General features: G+C 39.6%; 1 protein-coding gene across 1 annotated transcript; it reads right to left on the minus strand.

The window, feature by feature from the left end:
- Positions 1-884: 884 nt before the first annotated feature.
- ATP6AP2 (ATPase H(+)-transporting accessory protein 2) lies at positions 885-17,514 on the minus strand. The gene is made up of 7 exons (XM_053795335.2): positions 17,363-17,514; positions 14,385-14,509; positions 12,826-13,049; positions 12,561-12,678; positions 10,672-10,776; positions 2,346-2,501; positions 885-1,987 (listed from the first exon to the last, which is right to left on the minus strand). The coding sequence occupies exons 1-7, from the start codon at positions 17,412-17,414 to the stop codon at positions 1,799-1,801; spliced, it is 969 nt and encodes a 322-aa protein (XP_053651310.2). The 5' UTR covers positions 17,415-17,514; the 3' UTR covers positions 885-1,798.
- Positions 17,515-17,781: the final 267 nt, after the last annotated feature.

Below are 17,781 nucleotides of genomic sequence, written 5' to 3' on the forward strand. Positions count from 1 at the left end.
ATACAGCTCCTGGGAATAGTTAATTCAATCTGAGGATGGCGAGGACAAGTTTAATTCCTTTGATCAAGAGCCATCATCAGCATCAAGAAACCATTTCATTTTTTCACAAACAAGCACTAAATCTGTTGGGGTCACATAGCCACTGAGGAATGGGAGACATTTAGTAGAGGAGGTTGCCCCATTGCTTGGAAGAAGAGCTCCTCAGCAGCATTAAGGCACCTCACTAAAGGGAACATCAAGGATATAGTCCTCTACTACTACTGACATCAAAGTTTCTGTCATTTGGCCACCCAATATCTCACCAGAGGGTCACATGATATGTTCAAAGATTATCTAATTTCCACCAGTTAGAGAAACTTGATTATCAGAGCACTACCAATAGAAACTGTTAAAACAGGATCATTATTATTAAATCATTCATGGGAAACATTAATCCATAGGTATCACATGATGCCTGGGAAAAACAGTGGCATTTGGGTTCGATCCATGGAAGGAGAGCACAGGTTCAATTCCTTAGATCAAGAGCTCCTCACTGGCATCAAGGAACCTCCCACGAGGGGGAACAGGGTCAATAGTGACTCCTCGTCCTTTTGTCTTGGCGCTCAATTTCACAAAGGTGAATATTTTTATCAGGGATAGCTTAACTTGTAGGGGTTATACAGTGCATGGGAATGGGAGGCATACAGGTTCAATCCAAGGAATGGGCAGGTCCAATGTTTTGGATCAAGAGCAACTATGTTAAATTCCAATAGTCTACACTAAAATGGGTTACATCTTTCACCCAAATTAGTGTGACTTTTTCTCTTAACTGATTTGCGAAGTAGTTTTTCCTTAACCCTTTACCAGGCCCTTATATTGAGTTTCAATGAAGAAAACAATCAGTATATTGTACATCAATATTTTATACCACCTTTTACACAATATATACAAGAAATAATATACACAAAAAAATTACTAGATAGAATGTACCTAGATTTTTATGCAATGAGTATCTACAGTTCCCATGGAATGCAATAAATAGACAAACAGTTCTTCTTATATACAACAGTTATATATTAACAATTAGAACTGAAACTAACATTAATTGTTAAGACTTGTGCCTGTTAAAACATTTTACATGACACAAACTTTTCAAATTTTTAATATTTAAAAGAGCCTTTAACTTTTGACAAACACCACATAAACTCAGTCATAATGAATGACTATCCATGAATAAACAGAAGAATGGACAGGAGCTTGAACTGAGGTCTTGGCATGTAGCTGGCCCAGTGCTCAATGGTACAACGCTGGGCCTGCTACAAGCTAAGACCACGGTTTGAGTCCCTGCCCACTCGTTTAATAATGTAACAAAACTAACTTTAATCTGCAAATTGATAATCACATAACCATGAAGACTGGTTATAGTACTGTTCTAGATATTGAATATTTCCCTTATCAGTCAGCAGCAATACCAGATCAACTAGCTGGGAGGAGGTACACTGTGTCACTGCTATATAAACTTACCCAATGTGGAAAAAATAAACACACTAATTCACTTAAATAATGAATATGACAAAGTTTTGAGTCTTTGTAAATGAAAAACAAAGTTATAACAATTTAAACAATGATAAAAAACAAAAAATATCCTACACTGATGGCCTACATACAAGTTAGTGCCTGCATTAAAACAAATTATTTCACCCCAAAGTTAAACTACTTTAAAGTTACATATATTTTGTTTCCAAAACAAGCGTGTAATAAAATGGCCTTGTAAACGTGTGCTCAACCAGCATCATTTACTATGACAGATGTTAGCTGCTCAGTTGTCCTTTTTCATGCGAGGATTTGTCATACGGTAGATAATGGAGTCACGTCCTGGATCCATGGTTGCCATTGCTACAGATGTGGCGAGGATGGAGATAGCAAGGATAATACTCAGCCACAGAATAATGTTGAAGATAGCTGGGTAGTCAGATGAGTAATTTGTAGCAAGATTCAGGTTTTGTGCCTGGAAAGAAGAGAAAATGATAAAAACGACACATAGCAAAGCACATTCTAAATGCTATCGTGCCCCTTATTGGCATAAATAATAGTTCTTGAGCCATATCATCCAATCCTACTTCACAGGATCAATAATAAAGCATGTAGTACTCTCTGGTGCAAAAACTATGAAATCAGTCCAATTTAGAAAAACCAATCCATGGTTAAATCTGCTAATGTAATTGTGACTCTCAAGAATAGGCAAGACCCTCCTCTATCAAGATGGTCCCCTGGAAAAAGTGGCAGAAGAGGGTAAACCTTGTATACCTGCAACATAAAGAAAACTTGATCAGTCAATTAATAAAAATAAAAAAAAAGCTACATACACTAGGAGCCTGAAGGATAGAACGCGTGTTGCGAGAAAGTTTTTCTTGCTGGTCAACTGTGACCGTGACAACCAGCACTCGATCATTATAGATGTGTCGCATTAGGTCAGTTACTTTTGACAGCTCATCCCGCAGAATGTCAACGGCTTCAGTTACCTGCAATTTTAAAAGATAATTAACACCAATGTTAATTATTATAAAAATTACTGATGATATACATAAGTGGGAATAACCAGTGGGAGAGAAAATGTGAAGAAGTAATGGAATTCAGCATGTACTATGAGTAAGATATTAAGTCGTGAAAATAGGTATCTTTGCTCCAAAACATGAACTTGACTTAAGCTTCTGATACAATCTAGTAAAACTTTGATAAAGTGAGCTTACACAATGGCAGTTATAGGTGCAAAATTGAAAGACAGTGTAGTGGTATGAAAGCATAATCCAAGGAGAAGTGTGAGAGACCTAGTTTGATAATGAGGTTTACCTGGAGTTTACCTGGAGAGAGTTCCGGGGGTCAACGCCCCCGCGGCCCGGTCTGTGACCAGGCCTCCTTGTGGATCAGAGCCTGATCAACCAGGCTGTTACTGCTGGCTGCACGCAAACCAACGTACGAGCCACAGCCCGGCTGGTCAGGAACCGACTTTAGGTGCTTGTCCAGTGCCAGCTTGAAGACTGCCAGGGGTCTGTTGGTAATCCCCCTTATGTATGCTGGGAGGCAGTTGAACAGTCTCGGGCCCCTGACACTTATTGTATGGTCTCTTAACGTGCTAGTGACACCCCTGCTTTTCATTGGGGGGATGTTGCATCGTCTGCCAAGTCTTTTGCTTTCGTAGCGAGTGATTTTCGTGTGCAAGTTCGGTACTAGTCCCTCTAGGATTTTCCAGGTGTATATAATCATGTATCTCTCCCGCCTGCGTTCCAGGGAATACAGGTTCAGGAACCTCAAGCGCTCCCAGTAATTTAGGTGTTTTATCTCCGTTATGCACGCCGTGAAGGTTCTCTGTACATTTTCTAGGTCAGCAATTTCACCTGCCTTGAAAGGTGCTGTTAGTGTGCAGCAATATTCCAGCCTAGACAAAACAAGTGTCCTGAAGAGTGTCATCATGGGCTTGGCATTCCTAGTTTTGAAGGTTCTCATTACCCATCCTGTCATTTTTCTAGCAGATGCGATTGATATAATGTTATGGTTCTTGAAGGTGAGATCCTCCGACATGATCACTCCCAGGTCTTTGACGTTGGTGTTTCGCTCTATTTTGTGGCCAGAATTTGTTTTGTACTCTGATGAAGATTTAATTTCCTCGTGTTTACCATATCTGAGTAATTGAAATTTCTCATCGTTGAACTTCATATTGTTTTCTGCAGCCCACTGAAAGATTTGGTTGATGTCCACCTGGAGCCTTGCAGTGTCTGCAATGGAAGACACTGTCATGCAGATTCAGGTGTCATCTGCAAAGGAAGACACGGTGCTGTGGCTGACATCCTTGTCTATGTCAGATATGAGGATGAGGAACAAGATGGGAGCGAGTACTGTGCCTTGTGGAACAGAGCTTTTCACCGTAGCTGCCTCGGACTTTACTCTGTTGACTACTACTACTCTGTGTTCTGTTAGTGAGGAAATTATAGATCCATCCACCGACTTTTCCTGTTATTCCTTTAGCACGCATTTTGTGCACTATTATGCCATGGTCACACTTGTCGAAGGCTTTTGCAAAGTCTGTATATATTACATCTGCATTCTTTTTGTCTTCTAGTGCATCTAGGACCTTGTCGTAGTGATCCAATAGTTGAGACAGACAGGAGCGACCTGTTCTAAACCCATGTTGCCCTGGGTTGTGTAATTTATGGGTTTCTAGATGGGTGGTGATCTTGCTTCTTAGGACCCTTTCAAAGATTTTTATGATATGGGATGTTAGCGCTATCGGTCTGTAGTTCTTTGCTATTGCTTTACTGCCCCCTTTGTGGAGTGGGGCTATGTCTGTTGTTTTTAGTAACTGTGGGACGACCCCCGTGTCCATGCCCCCTCTCCATAGGATGGTAAAAGCTCGTGATAGGGGCTTCTTGCAGTTCTTGATGAACACGGAGATCCATGAGTCTGGCCCTGGGGCAGAGTGCATGGGCATGTCATTTATCGCCTGTTCGAAGTCATTCGGCGTCAGGATAACATCAGATAGGCTTGTGTTAACCAAATTCTGTGACTCTCTCATAAAAAATTCATTTTGATCTTCGACTCTCAGTCTGGTTAGCGGCTTGCTAAAAACTGAGTCATATTGGGACTTGAGTAGCTCACTCACTTCCTTGCTGTCATCTGTGTAGGACCCATCTTGTTTAAGTAGGGGCCCAATACTGGACGTTGTTCTTGACTTTGATTTGGCATAGGAGAAGAAATACTTTGGGTTTCTTTCGATTTCATTTATAGCTTTTAGTTCTTCCCGCGATTCCTGACTCCTATAAGATTCCTTTAGCTTAAGTTCGATGCTTGCTATTTCTCTGACCAGTGTCTCCCTACGCATTTCAGATATATTGACCTCTTTTAGCCGTTCTGTTATTCTTTTCCATCGCCTGTAAAGGGAGCGCCTGTCTCTATTTTACATCTACTCCTCCTTTTTCTTAGAGGAATAAGCCTTGTGCATACATCGAGTGCCACCGAGTTAATCTGTTCTAGGCATAAGTTGGGGTCTGTGTTGCTTAGTATATCTTCCCAGCTTATATCGGTTAAGACTTGGTTTACTTGGTCCCACTTTATGTTTTTGTTATTGAAGTTGAATTTGGTGAATGCTCCCTCGTGACTAATCTCATTATGTCGGTCTGGGGCTCCGCGCATACATGTCTGAACCTCAATTATGTTGTGATCTGAGTATATTGTTTTTGATATGGTGACATTTCGTATCAGATCATCATTGTTAGTGAAGATGAGGTCTAGTGTATTCTCCAGTCTAGTAGGCTCTATTATTTGCTGGTTTAAATTGAATTTTGTGCAGAGATTTAAAAGCTCGTGTGAGTGTGAGTTTTCATCAGAGCTGCCTCCTGGTGTTATTACTGCAACAATATTATTTGCTATATTCCTCCATTTTAGGTGCCTTAAGTTGAAATCCCCCAGGAGCAAGATGTTGGGTGCAGGAGCTGGCAGATTTTCCAGACAGTGGTCAATTTTTAACAGCTGTTCCTGGAATTGCTGGGATGTTGCATCCGGAGGCCTGTAGACTACCACAATGACTAGGTTTTGGTTCTCGACCTTTACTGCTAAAACTTCCACTACATCATTTGAGGCATTAAGCAGTTCTGTGCAAACAAGTGACTCTGCAATGTACAGGCCAACCCCCCCCCCCCCCTTTTGCCTGTTCACTCTGTCACATTTGTATAGGTTGTAACCTGGGATCCATATTTCGTTGTCCAAGTGATCCTTTATGTGGGTCTCAGTGAAAGCTGCGAACACTGCGTTTGCCTCTGCAAACAGTCCACTGATGATAGGTATTTTGTTGTTTGTTGCTGGCTTTAGACCCTGTATATTTGCAAAGAAGAAAGTCATCGGACTGGTGGTATTGTTGGTACTGGGGGGGGATTTTTTTTCCGGCATTAGTATCTGTATCTGTTGGTTTGGAGTGGAGGCCATCGACTGTGGTTCCACTCCAGGAATGACTGGATTTGGTGAACGATTTCTGCCATTTCCTGCCATATTATGCAGAGATTTTTTTTGCATCAGAAAACACAAAATTTACAGTTTAATTTCACATGTAAAGGGAAGTGGTGGCATGTGCACATTACATATTTATCACATATCTAGGCCACACACACACACACACACAAAAAAAGTATCCATGCCCTCATACCACAGAGAAGAATGGATTTCAGAAATTATTTGTCAAATCTAGTGAATGTCTTGTCTTGTGCATAATATACAAATGCACTGCAGTTTTCAACAACTCACAGGTTATATAGTATATTCCCAATACCTGCCTCATCATTTCCCTATCCAGCTTGACAAATTATAGTTTTAAATTAATGAATGTAACAAGTCACCTCTTTTCCTATGCTGGTGTGCCTCAGTGTAAATACAATCTACACTTCATTTTTGCCATTCAGAACTTTACTTTTCTACCCCTTTCACGATTTTGCATCACTTTTAGTAACCATTTTGCCATACATTTTAATGAGAATAAACAAAGTCTTCATTCCTATATAATTTTTAGCTTTTGTTTCATTATTCCTTACACAAATTGAACTCCACATGCTTTCTGCTTATCCATAGCAGACTTCTCTCATGTCATACATAACAGGAAACAAATGGACCTATAAATCCAACACTATCCCACCAGCTCCCAGGATATCATCCCAAACATCTCTTCACTTATTCTAATACAGTGGACCCCCGACATTCGATGGCATCGACATTCAATAAATCCGACATTCGATGCATTTTAACGCAAAAATTTCGCCTCGATATTTGATGGAAAACCCAACATTCGATGCGATTCATAAGAGAAGTGTCCACGTCTAACCACGGCTAACCCTGAGAATCCTATGCCAGTTGAGGAATCCATTGTGGCATTGGGGAAGTCCTTGGGGTTGGAGGTTAGTGGGGAGGAAGTGGAAGAGTTGGTGGAGGAGGACAATGACGAACTAACTACTGATGAGCTGCTAGATCATCTTCAACAGCAAGAGGCCAGACCTGAGGAAACTGCTTCAGAGGAGGGGAGAGAGAAATTGAAGAAGTTGCCTACTTCAAAGATTAAGGAAATGTGTGCAAAGTGGCTTGAAGTGCAAACCTTTTTTGATGAAAATCACCCTGACACAGCTACTGCAAGCCGTGTTGGCAACCTGTACACTGACAATGTTATGAACCACTTTAGGAAAGTCATAAAGAAGTGAGAGGTACAGGCCTCTATGGACAGATATGTTGTGCGACAGAAGTCCAGTGACTCTCAAGCTGGTCCTAGTGGCATTAAAAGAAGAAGGGAAGTAACCCCGGAAAAGGACTTGCTACCTCAAGTCCTAATGGAAGGGGATTCCCCTTCTAAACAGTAACAACCTTGACACTCTCCCCTCCTCCCATCCCATCAGTCATCACCAGATCTTCATTAAAGGTAAGTGTCAATTATTCTATTGTTATTAATGTATTGTTATTGCTGTTATTGTAAATATTTTATTGCATTAAACTTAATATTTCATGTAGTAAAATTTTTTTTTCGTACTATTGGGTGTCTTGCATGGATTAATTTGATTTCCATTATTTCTTATGGGGAAAATTAATTCGACTTTCGATATTTTCGACATTCGATAGCCCTCAGGAACGAATTAGTATCGAATGTCGAGGGTCCACTGTACTTACTTATTTTTTTTTTTTTTTTCAACAAGTCGGCCGTCTCCCACCGAGGCAGGGTGACCCAAAAAAGAAAGAAAATCCCCAAAAAGAAAATACTTTCATCATCATTCAACACTTTCACCACACTCACACATTATCACTGTTTTTGCAGAGGTGCTCAGAATACAACAGTTTAGAAGCATATATGTATAAAGATACACAACATATCCCTCCAAACTGCCAATATCCCAAACCCCTCCTTTAAAGTGCAGGCATTGTACTTCCCATTTCCAGGACTCAAGTCTGACTATGTGAAAATAACCGGTTTCCCTGAATCTCTTCACTAAATATTACCCTGCTCACACTCCAACAGATCATCAGGTCCCAAGTATCATTCGTCTCCATTCACTCCTATCTAACACGCTCATGCACGCTTGCTGGAAGTCCAAGCCCCTCGCCCACAAAACCTCCTTTACCCCCTCTTTCCAACCCTTTCGAGGACGACCCCTAGCCCTCCTTCCTTCCCCTATAGATTTATATGCTTTCCATGTCATTCTACTTTGATCCATTCTCTCTAAATGACCAAACCACCTCACCAACCCCTCTTCTGCCCTCTGACTAATGCTTTTATTAACTCCACACCTTCTCCTAATTTCCACACTCCGAATTTTCTGCATAATATTTACACCACACATTGCCCTTAGACAGGACATCTCCACTGTCTCCAACCGTCTCCTCGCTGCTGCATTTACCACCCAAGCTTCACATCCATATAAGAGTGTTGGTACTACTATACTTTCATACATTCCCTTCTTTGCCTCCATAGATAACGTTTTTTGACTCCACATATACCTCAACGCACCACTCACCATTTTTCCCTCATCAATTCTATGATTAACCTCATCCTTCATAAATCCATCCGCCGACACGTCAACTCCCAAGTATCTGAAAACATTCACTTCTTCCATACTCCTCCTCCCCAATTTGATATCCAATTTTTCTTTATCTAAATCATTTGATACCCTCATCACCTTACTCTTTTCTATGTTCACTTTCAACTTTCTACCTTTACACACATTCTCAAACTCATCCACTAACCTTTGCAATTTTTCTTTAGAATCTCCCATAAGCACAGTATCATCAGCAAAAAGTAACTGTGTCAATTCCCATTTTGAATTTGATTCCCCATAATTTAACCCCACCCCTCTCCCGAACACCCTAGCATTTACTTCTTTTACAACTCCATCTATAAATATATTAAACAACCATGGTGACGTTACACATCCCTTTCTAAGACCTACTTTTACCGGGAAGTATTCTCCCTCTCTTCTACACACCCTAATCTGAGCCTCACTATCCTCATAAAAACTCTTTACAGCATTTAGTAACTTACCACCTATTCCATATACTTGCAACATCTGCCACATTGCTCCTCTATCCACTCTATCATATGCCTTTTCTAAATCCATAAATGCAATAAAAACTTCCCTACCTTTATATAAATACTGTTCACATATATGCTTCAATGTAAACACTTGATCTACACATCCCCTACCCACTCTGAAGCCTCCCTGCTCATCCGCAATCCTACATTCTGTCTTACCTCTAATTCTTTCAATTATAACGCTACCGTATACTTTTCCTGGTATACTCAGTAAACTTATTCCTCTATAATTTTTACAATCTCTTTTGTCCCCTTTCCCTTTATATAAAGGGACTATACATGCTCTCCGCCAATCCCTAGGTACCTTCCCCTCTTTCATACATTTATTAAACAAAAGTACCAACCACTCCAACACTATATCCCTCCCTGCTTTTAACATTTCTGTCATGATCCCATCAGTTCCAGCTGCTTTACCCCCTTTCATTCTACGTAATGCCTCATGTACCTCCATCACACTTACATTCTGCTCTTCTTCACTCCTAAAAGATAGTATACCTCCCTGACCAGTGCATGAAATTACCGCCTCCCTTTCTTCCTCAACATTTAAAAGTTCCTCAAAATATTCTCGCCATCTACCTAATACCTCCCTTTCCCCATCTACTAATTCCCCTACTCTGTTTTTAACTGACAAATCCATACTTTCCCTAGGCTTTCTTAACTTGTTTAACTCACTCCAAAAATTTTTCTTATTTTCATTAAAATTTCTTGACAGTGCCTCTCCCACTCTATCATCTGCTCTCCTTTTGCACTCTCTCACCACTCTCTTCACCTTTCTTTTACTCTCCATATACTCTGCTCTTCTTATAACACTTCTGCTTTGTAAAAACCTCTCGTAAGCTACCTTTTTCTCTTTTATCACACCCTTTACTTTATCATTCCACCAGTCACTCCTCTTTCCTCCTTACTTATAACAATTCTTATTCCTCTTTTTTTTTTTTTTTTTTTTTTTTAAAAAATTCGGTCGTCTCCCACCGAGGCAGGGTGACCCACAAAAAAGAAAGAAAATCCCCAAAAAGAAAATACTTTCATCATCATTCAACACTTTCACCACACTCACACATTATCACTGCTTTTGCAGAGGTGCTCAGAATATAACAGTTTAGAAGCATATACGTATAGAGATACACAACATATCCCTCCAAACTGCCAATATCCCAAACCCCTCCTTTAAAGTGCAGGCATTGTACTTCCCATTTCCAGGACTCAAGTCCGACTATATGAAAATAACCGGTTTCCCTGAATCCCTTCACTAAATATTACCCTGCTCACACTCCAACAGATCGTCAGGTCCCAAGTATCATTCGTCTCCATTCACTCCTATCTAACACGCTCATGCACGCTTGCTGGAAGTCCAAGCCCCTCACCCACAAAACCTCCTTTACCCCCTCTTTCCAACTCTTTATCCAAGGGAAATATAAACTTTCTATACATGTAAGAAATTGGATGATAGCATGAAATTTAAAAGTAATTTCTAAACTAACAATAAAGTTAGCTGATGGCAATATGGCAATAAAATAAAATATGCTTTTAATATTACAAAGAAGAAATAGTATAATGTGTAAACCAAAATTCAATTTGCATACCCGAGGAGATCCAAGTCCATAAGTCTTCACTAGTTGTGCTAGTGTGTTCACTTCCAGGAAAATCACATCCTGACCTCCATGTGGTGCGGTGGTTATTTCTTCAGCCTGAGGGGTATATTCCAATTACAGACACGTAAACCTAACATTATAATTATGATAATGGTATACAATACTGACCAAGTTGATAAGACACGAACAACAGTTAGGTATCTTTATTCCGAAACGTTTCGCCTACACAGTATGTTTCTTCAGTTGAAGACAGAGGCAGCAGAACCAGCAGAGGGAAATGGACTGATTACAGCGTCCTTACATCTCTACTGATTCTCCTGCTTCATATGTATTCGACTGAAGAAGCCTCCCATGTAGGCAAAATATTTTACAGTAAATATACAAGTGAACAGTATTTAGAAAAGGCTAAAGAGGTTTTTGTGGCATTTATGGATTTGGAAAAGGCATATGACAGGGTGGATAGGAGGGCAATGTGGCAGATGTTGCAGGTGTATGGTATGGGAGGTAGGTTACTGAAAGCAGTGAAGAGTTTTTACGAGGATAATGAGGCTCAAGTTAGAGTATGTAGGAAAGAGGGAGATTATTTCCCAGTAAAAGTAGGCCTTAGACAAGGATGTGTGATGTCACCGTGGTTGTTCAATATATTTATAGATGGGGTTGTAAGAGAAGTAAATGCGAGGGTCTTGGCAAGAGGCATGGAATTAAAAGATAAAGAATCACACATAAAGTGGGAGTTGTCACAGTTGCTCTTTGCTGATGACACTGTGCTCTTGGGAGATTCTGAAGAGGTTGGTGGATGAATTTGGTAGGGTATGTAAAAGAAGAAAATTAAAAGTGAATATAGGAAAGAGTAAGGTTATGAGGATAACAAAAAGATTAGGTGATGAAAGATTAGATATCAGATTGGAGGGAGAGAGTATGGAGGAGGTGAATGTATTCAGATATTTGGGAGTGGACGTGTCAGCGGATGGGTCTATGAAAGATGAGGTGAATCAGAATTGATGAGGGGAAAAGGGTGAGCGGTGCACTTAGGAGTCTGTGGAGACAAAGAATTTTGTCCTTGGAGGCAAAGAGGGGAATGTATGAAAGTATAGTTTTACCAAAGCTCTTATATGGGTGTGAAGCATGGGTGATGAATGTTGCAGTGAGGAGAAGGCTAGATGCAGTGATGTCATGTCTGAGGGCAATGTGTGGTGTGAATATAATGCAGAGAATTCGTAGTTTGGAAGTTAGGAGGAGGTGCAGGATTGCCAAAACTGTTGTCCAGAGGGCTGAGGAAGGGTTGTTGAGGTGGTTCGGACATGTAGAGAGAATGGAGCGAAACAGAATGACTTCAAGAGTGTATCAGTCTGTAGCGGAAGGAAGGCAGGGTAGGGGTCAGCCTAAGAAAGGTTGGAGGGAGGGGGCAAAGGTTTTGTGTGCGAGGGGCTTGGACTTCCAGTGGGCATGCATGAGCATGTTTGATAGGAGTGAATGGAGACAAATGGTTTTTAATACTTGACGTGCTGTTGGAGTGTGAGCAAAGTAACATTTATGAAGGGGTTCAGGGAAACCGGCAGGCCGGACTTGAGTCCTGGAGATGGGAAGTACAGTGCCTGCACTCTGAAGGAGGGGTGTTAATGTTGCAGTTTAAAAACTGTAGTGTAAAGCACCCTTCTGGCAAGACAGTGATGGAGTGAATGATGGTGAAAGTTTTTCTTTTTCGGGCCACCCTGCCTTGGTGGGAATCGGCCAGTGTGTTAATAAAATAATAAATATCTAACTGTTGCACATGTGTCTTAACAACATTATAACTGCAATATAGCTTTTTTTCACCCTTAATACTCAATCTGATCCCTAAAGCTTTAGAAGCAAGTGATACACTTTTGTAATTTACTTACAGTTTGTGCTGTAATATAGAGAGCAGCCATCTCACGAAGGAAAGTTCCATCTGGTTCCTGGGTAGCATTCAATACTTTGGTGGCAGGAAGAGAGCGGCTAACACGTTCATCATCAGAACTGTTGGATGCCATCATAATTATTCTCGCTGCGGTAAATGTATGTAAAAAAAATAGTTTATCCGATAATATAGTCAATCTGAAGTTTCTGTACTGTGCATCTTGAATTTTGTACAACGCACTGCTAAATATTCAACCCCTAACTCACTTGTCAATAACAGTAAGACGTTTGAAAAGCGTATGTCTCTGGGCTTTGGAGCCGTAGATGCTCTTGAGTCTACGGAAGACCTCATCAATGGATGTATCTTCTTTCAGTCCATATGAAGAGCCTGCCTGCCTGATGCTTGCACCACCACTGTGTACCTCTACCACCACTGCAGCAGTTGGTGGAGAAAATGGTGATGTGATGGTTAAGCCTTTCCATGAAGAGGACTGCAGAAAAAAAACAGACAGACTTAGGTTTCTCACATAAAATCACGAAAAAAACAAAAACAAATGCAGCTTCTTTCCTTCCTGTTGTTCTGGTTTAACATCAAATTAGCCCAGTAGCTGAGAGAATAGCATGAATAATGAGACTTTAAAGAACTAGATTTTATTACTGTGAAAGAGTGAATATTTAAACACTAGCCTTAGTGTTATTGTTCCTGGTAAAATATTCATTATACTACTTCAAAAATTAGCTATGAATTTAATGAAATATACCTAACCAAAATGTTTATCAATATGTAGACAATAAAAGGCTATTCGGTGAGCTTTTACAATTTGAAAACTATAATATCAGCATATTTAATACAGAGGTCTAATAAAAAAAAGTACAATCTATTCAACAACTGAACAGTGCACTCCGTATAGGTTGCATATAATTTATGTACATACATACATAATTATACAGTCATACCCCGCTTTATGTCATTTCAGCCTACGTCAAATTCACCTTTATGCCACTTTTCTAGAGTAAATTTCAGTTCAGCGAATGTCATTATGCCTGATTTTACGTCACTTGGCAATGTTATGTACATCATAATTTTCTTTTAATTGTTCATTATTCATTATGAAATATGACTAAAATGTGTTTTTAGTATTCTTTAAGGTTATTTACGCTAGTTTCATGGTGTCGTCATCAATTTAAGGCATTTTTAAGGCTAATCCGGTTTACATAAAAAAACCGGGTTACTTAGGGGTTCTTGGAACCAATTAACCCGTAAACGGTCCAAACGTATATATACGTTTTTTCAACATTTGAAAGTATGTAAAAAAAATAGATCTTCTTTTTGTTTTTTTTACATTTGAAAATGTGTAAAAAAAAACTGATCTACTTTTTTGTTATATTTGAAAATATGTAAAAAAACGTAGATCTACTTTTGTAGCACTACACATGTGAACGTAGATCTGCTTGGACCGTTTACGGGTTAATGACGTAAGGCAGCGGTGTGATTATATATTTTTTTCAACAAACTGGCCGTATCCCTAAGAGGAAAAACAAAAGCATTTTTTTTTAAATTTAGCAATTTATACAGGAGGGGTTACTAGCCCCTTGCTCCTGGCATTTTAGTCGCCTCTTATGACACTCATGGTTTATAAAGGAAGAAAATTTTTCCTCTACCAAGGCAGGGTGACCCAAAAAAGAGGACTCTTTCACTGCTATTCATTCAATCACTATCTTGGCAGAAGTCTGATGACATCACAGTTGCACATATCCTAACTGACACTAAGTATGATAATTGTACTTATGTGTACCTGTGCCTAAATAAACTTATTTACACGTACCTTGGCAGGAGTGTACCCAAGAGCGGCAGCCAAAACGTCATCAAGATCCGTGGCCCTCAAGACGCTTGCTGATCCAAATCTCACAGTCGGTGGCGAGAATGCAACATTTATTTCTCCACAGTAAACTATGAATATAAGATAACACTAGTCATTAAAAGTTAAAAATCAATGCATCAAAATTTTCAATGCTCAATAGTCACTGGATATAAAAAAAACGTACAGTACTATGAAGTTTTTTGGGAAACCAAAATTCAAAAATTTTGCAAATTTATATTAAATGATAAATACAGTAGCTATATACAGGAAATAATCGTAGAGTATGTCACCCAAAAATGTTTTAAAATACGTGTAAATAATAAATTAAATAATTTATATACATACATACTACAGTACATCAGTGTTCATTATAAAGCTAATAGAATTCTTGGCTTCACATAACAAAGTATAAGTAAAAGGAGTCCTCGGATTATTTTATATTGTTGGTTAGGCCTCATTTATATTATGCTGGCAGTTCTGGTCACTGTATTTCAGAATGGATATAAATGTGCTGAAAAATACACTGAAGGATGACGAAGTTGATTTTATGTACTGGAAATCTTTCCTATGAGGACAGACTGAGGTGTATAAATGGAAGACAGGAATACATAAAGAGTACGTATATAAATAATGTGCAAAAATATCTAACCAAGGCAGGATTTGCAACAAGATTTGATTTGTTCAGAATTTTAACCTGGAGGGTTAGCTACCAGGATAACCCAAGAAAGTCAGTGTGTCATTGGGAACTGTGTCTTATTTCCACTAGGGTTCTTTAATCTCAATGAAAATTAGACGTGTGCAGCATCTGGGAATCTTTATAGAAGACGTTTTGCTAATGGTTGGCGAAATATCTACAATAAAGATACCCAGATGTTGTACATGTGTCTAATTTTCATCCTGTTGGTACTGTACAGTATACCAGTCACGTACATCCTTTTTTAGTTTTGTCTCCCCAGGATGCGACTAACACCCAGGTACTTACTTAGTTGCTAGGTGAACAGGGACTGCAGGTGTAAGGAAACACACCCAACGTCTCCACCCATGCCAGGGATTGAACTGCGAACACCGTGTCAACCGAGCCACAGGTTCAGTCTGTATTGTTTAATTCTTAAGTGCTAAATCCATGTGGGTCATTCAGCACAAGACATGGTGGAGGCTTGACCCTCCGTCTGCTGACGTCCAGATTTAGAGAGGACATAGGAAAGCAATGGTTTGGAAAGAGTTGTCGAAGAGTGGAATAAATTCTCGACTGGCATCGTTGACACAAAATTTGTGTGGCTTTAAAAACAGGCTAGACAAGTACATAAGTAAGTATATTTAGGCACAGGTACACATAAGAACAATTTTCATACATAATATAAATTACACACGATAACCCCAAAAGTCAAAATGAATTATTTTCATTGGGGTCCCTGTGATATTATTTAAACAAGGATCCCAGTGGAAATCAAGAACCCCAATGGAAATCAGGGATCTGATGGAAATCAGGGATCCGATGAAAACCAGGGATCTGATGAAAACCAGGGTTCCGATGAAAACTAGGGATCCGGTGAAAACCAGGGATCCGATGAAAACCAGGGATCCGATGAAAACCAGGGATCCGATGAAAACCAGGGATCTGATGAAAACCAGGGATCCGATGAAAACCAGGGATCTGATGAAAACCAGGGATCCGATGAAAACTAGGGATCTGATGAAAACCAGGGATCCGATGAAAACTAGGGATCCGGTGAAAACCAGGGATCCGATGTAAATCAAGATCCTTAATGTAAATGAAGGACCCCAATGTAAATCAAGAACCCCAATGTAAATGAGGGACCCCAATGGAAACCAGGGATCTGAAGAAAACCAGGGATCCGATGAAAACCAGGGATCTGATGAAAACCAGGGATCCGATGAAAACCAGAGATCCGGTGAAAACCAGGGATCTGATGAAAACCAGGGTTCCGATGAAAACTAGGGATCCGGTGAAAACCAGGAATCCGATGTAAATCAAGATCCCCAATGTAAATGATGGACCCCAATGTAAATCAAGAACCCCAATGTAAATGAGGGACCCCAATGTAAATCAAGGACCCCAATGTAAATCAAGGACCCCAATGTAAATCAAGGACCCCCAATGTAATTCAAGGATCCCCAATATAAATCAAGGATCCCCAATGTAAATCAAGGATCCCCAATGTAAATCAAGGATCCCCAATGTAAATCAAGGATCCCCAATGTAAATCAAGGACCCCAATGTAAATCAAGGATCCCCAATGTAAATCAAGGATCCCCAATGTAAATTAAGGATCCCCAATGTAAATCAAGGACCCCAATGTAAATCAAGAGAACCTCATGCAAATCAAGAACCCAAATGGAAATAAGTCCCGGACTTTCTCTGGGTTATCCAAGATAATTTACGTGTTACCAGGTACGATAATTGACCTTATGTACCTGTACCTAAATAAACTTACTGGGCGGGTGTGAGTTAGACCTACCTAGCCTGGGCCTGTAGGCCTACCCCAGTCCTCTTATTATGAGTTGAATAAAAGCCCAAATTACCCAGTAAAAGCTTTGAATATTTACCCACATAAATTATTAATACATACCACAACTGATTTCAAAATAATATAGTTGAAATAACATAAAATAGCTTAAATAAGGACCTGTACGTAAATAAGGACCACAATGGAAATATTTGGGGGGGGGGAGGGTTATCTTAGGTAATTTATATATATGTTAGTGTGTATAATTGTTTATATAAGTGTATTTATATGTATTTGCACATAAATAAAGTTCCTTAGCATTTTACACTCAAAAATAATTCAAAGATACGTCAGTGGAAATGATTAATTTCGAAGGATTTCAGGTGACTCACTGCCATAGCAGTCATCACACATGTCATCCATACTCCCATAATGGTGTAACAAATGTATGGTGATGGTAGGAGAGCCACAAACCTGAGAAAAACAGAGAGAAGAGAGCTACGAGTGCTGTCACCTGACTTGCCATCTTGCGACTGATGGGAATCAATATGCAATAGGGAAAACCCGGCTTATTCTTTTGCGTTTATTGCTGTGTTAGTAGGTTTAAGGGGCATATTAGCCTATAGGCCGTGTCCAGAGTAGTCCCTTTGTGATATATAGCGGGTTAAATTGGTGAAAATGTAGGTATTTTTTGGTTAATAAGTAATATTTACTCTGGCTTCCCGTTCTTCACCATCATGTGACAGCCATGATCGCTATTCCGCACGAAATATTTGTACCGTATTTTGTATATATTAACGCTAAACCGCTACCTTAATACCAATAACTAATATCTAGAAAATAACTTTAACAGTCGATTTTATTTTTAGAAGCCATCCAAGATTTTAAAAATG

The sequence above is a fragment of the Cherax quadricarinatus genome, chromosome 78 (assembly GCF_038502225.1).
Source record: "Cherax quadricarinatus isolate ZL_2023a chromosome 78, ASM3850222v1, whole genome shotgun sequence".
NCBI classification, from domain to species: Eukaryota; Metazoa; Arthropoda; class Malacostraca; order Decapoda; family Parastacidae; genus Cherax; species Cherax quadricarinatus.

What these genes read in the sequence shown, in the direction of transcription:
- ATP6AP2 (XM_053795335.2), bottom strand. Translation starts at nt 17,414, where the DNA reads ATGGCAAGTCAGGTGACAGCACTCGTAGCTCTCTTCTCTCTGTTTTTC. An exon ending in CGTCTTACTGTTATTGACAA is followed by an intron (nt 12,679 to 12,825) that starts GTGAGTTAGGGG and finishes GGCATCCAACAG; the next exon opens with TTCTGATGATGAACGTGTTA. An exon ending in TCTATATTACAGCACAAACT is followed by an intron (nt 10,777 to 12,560) that starts GTAAGTAAATTA and finishes TATACCCCTCAG; the next exon opens with GCTGAAGAAATAACCACCGC.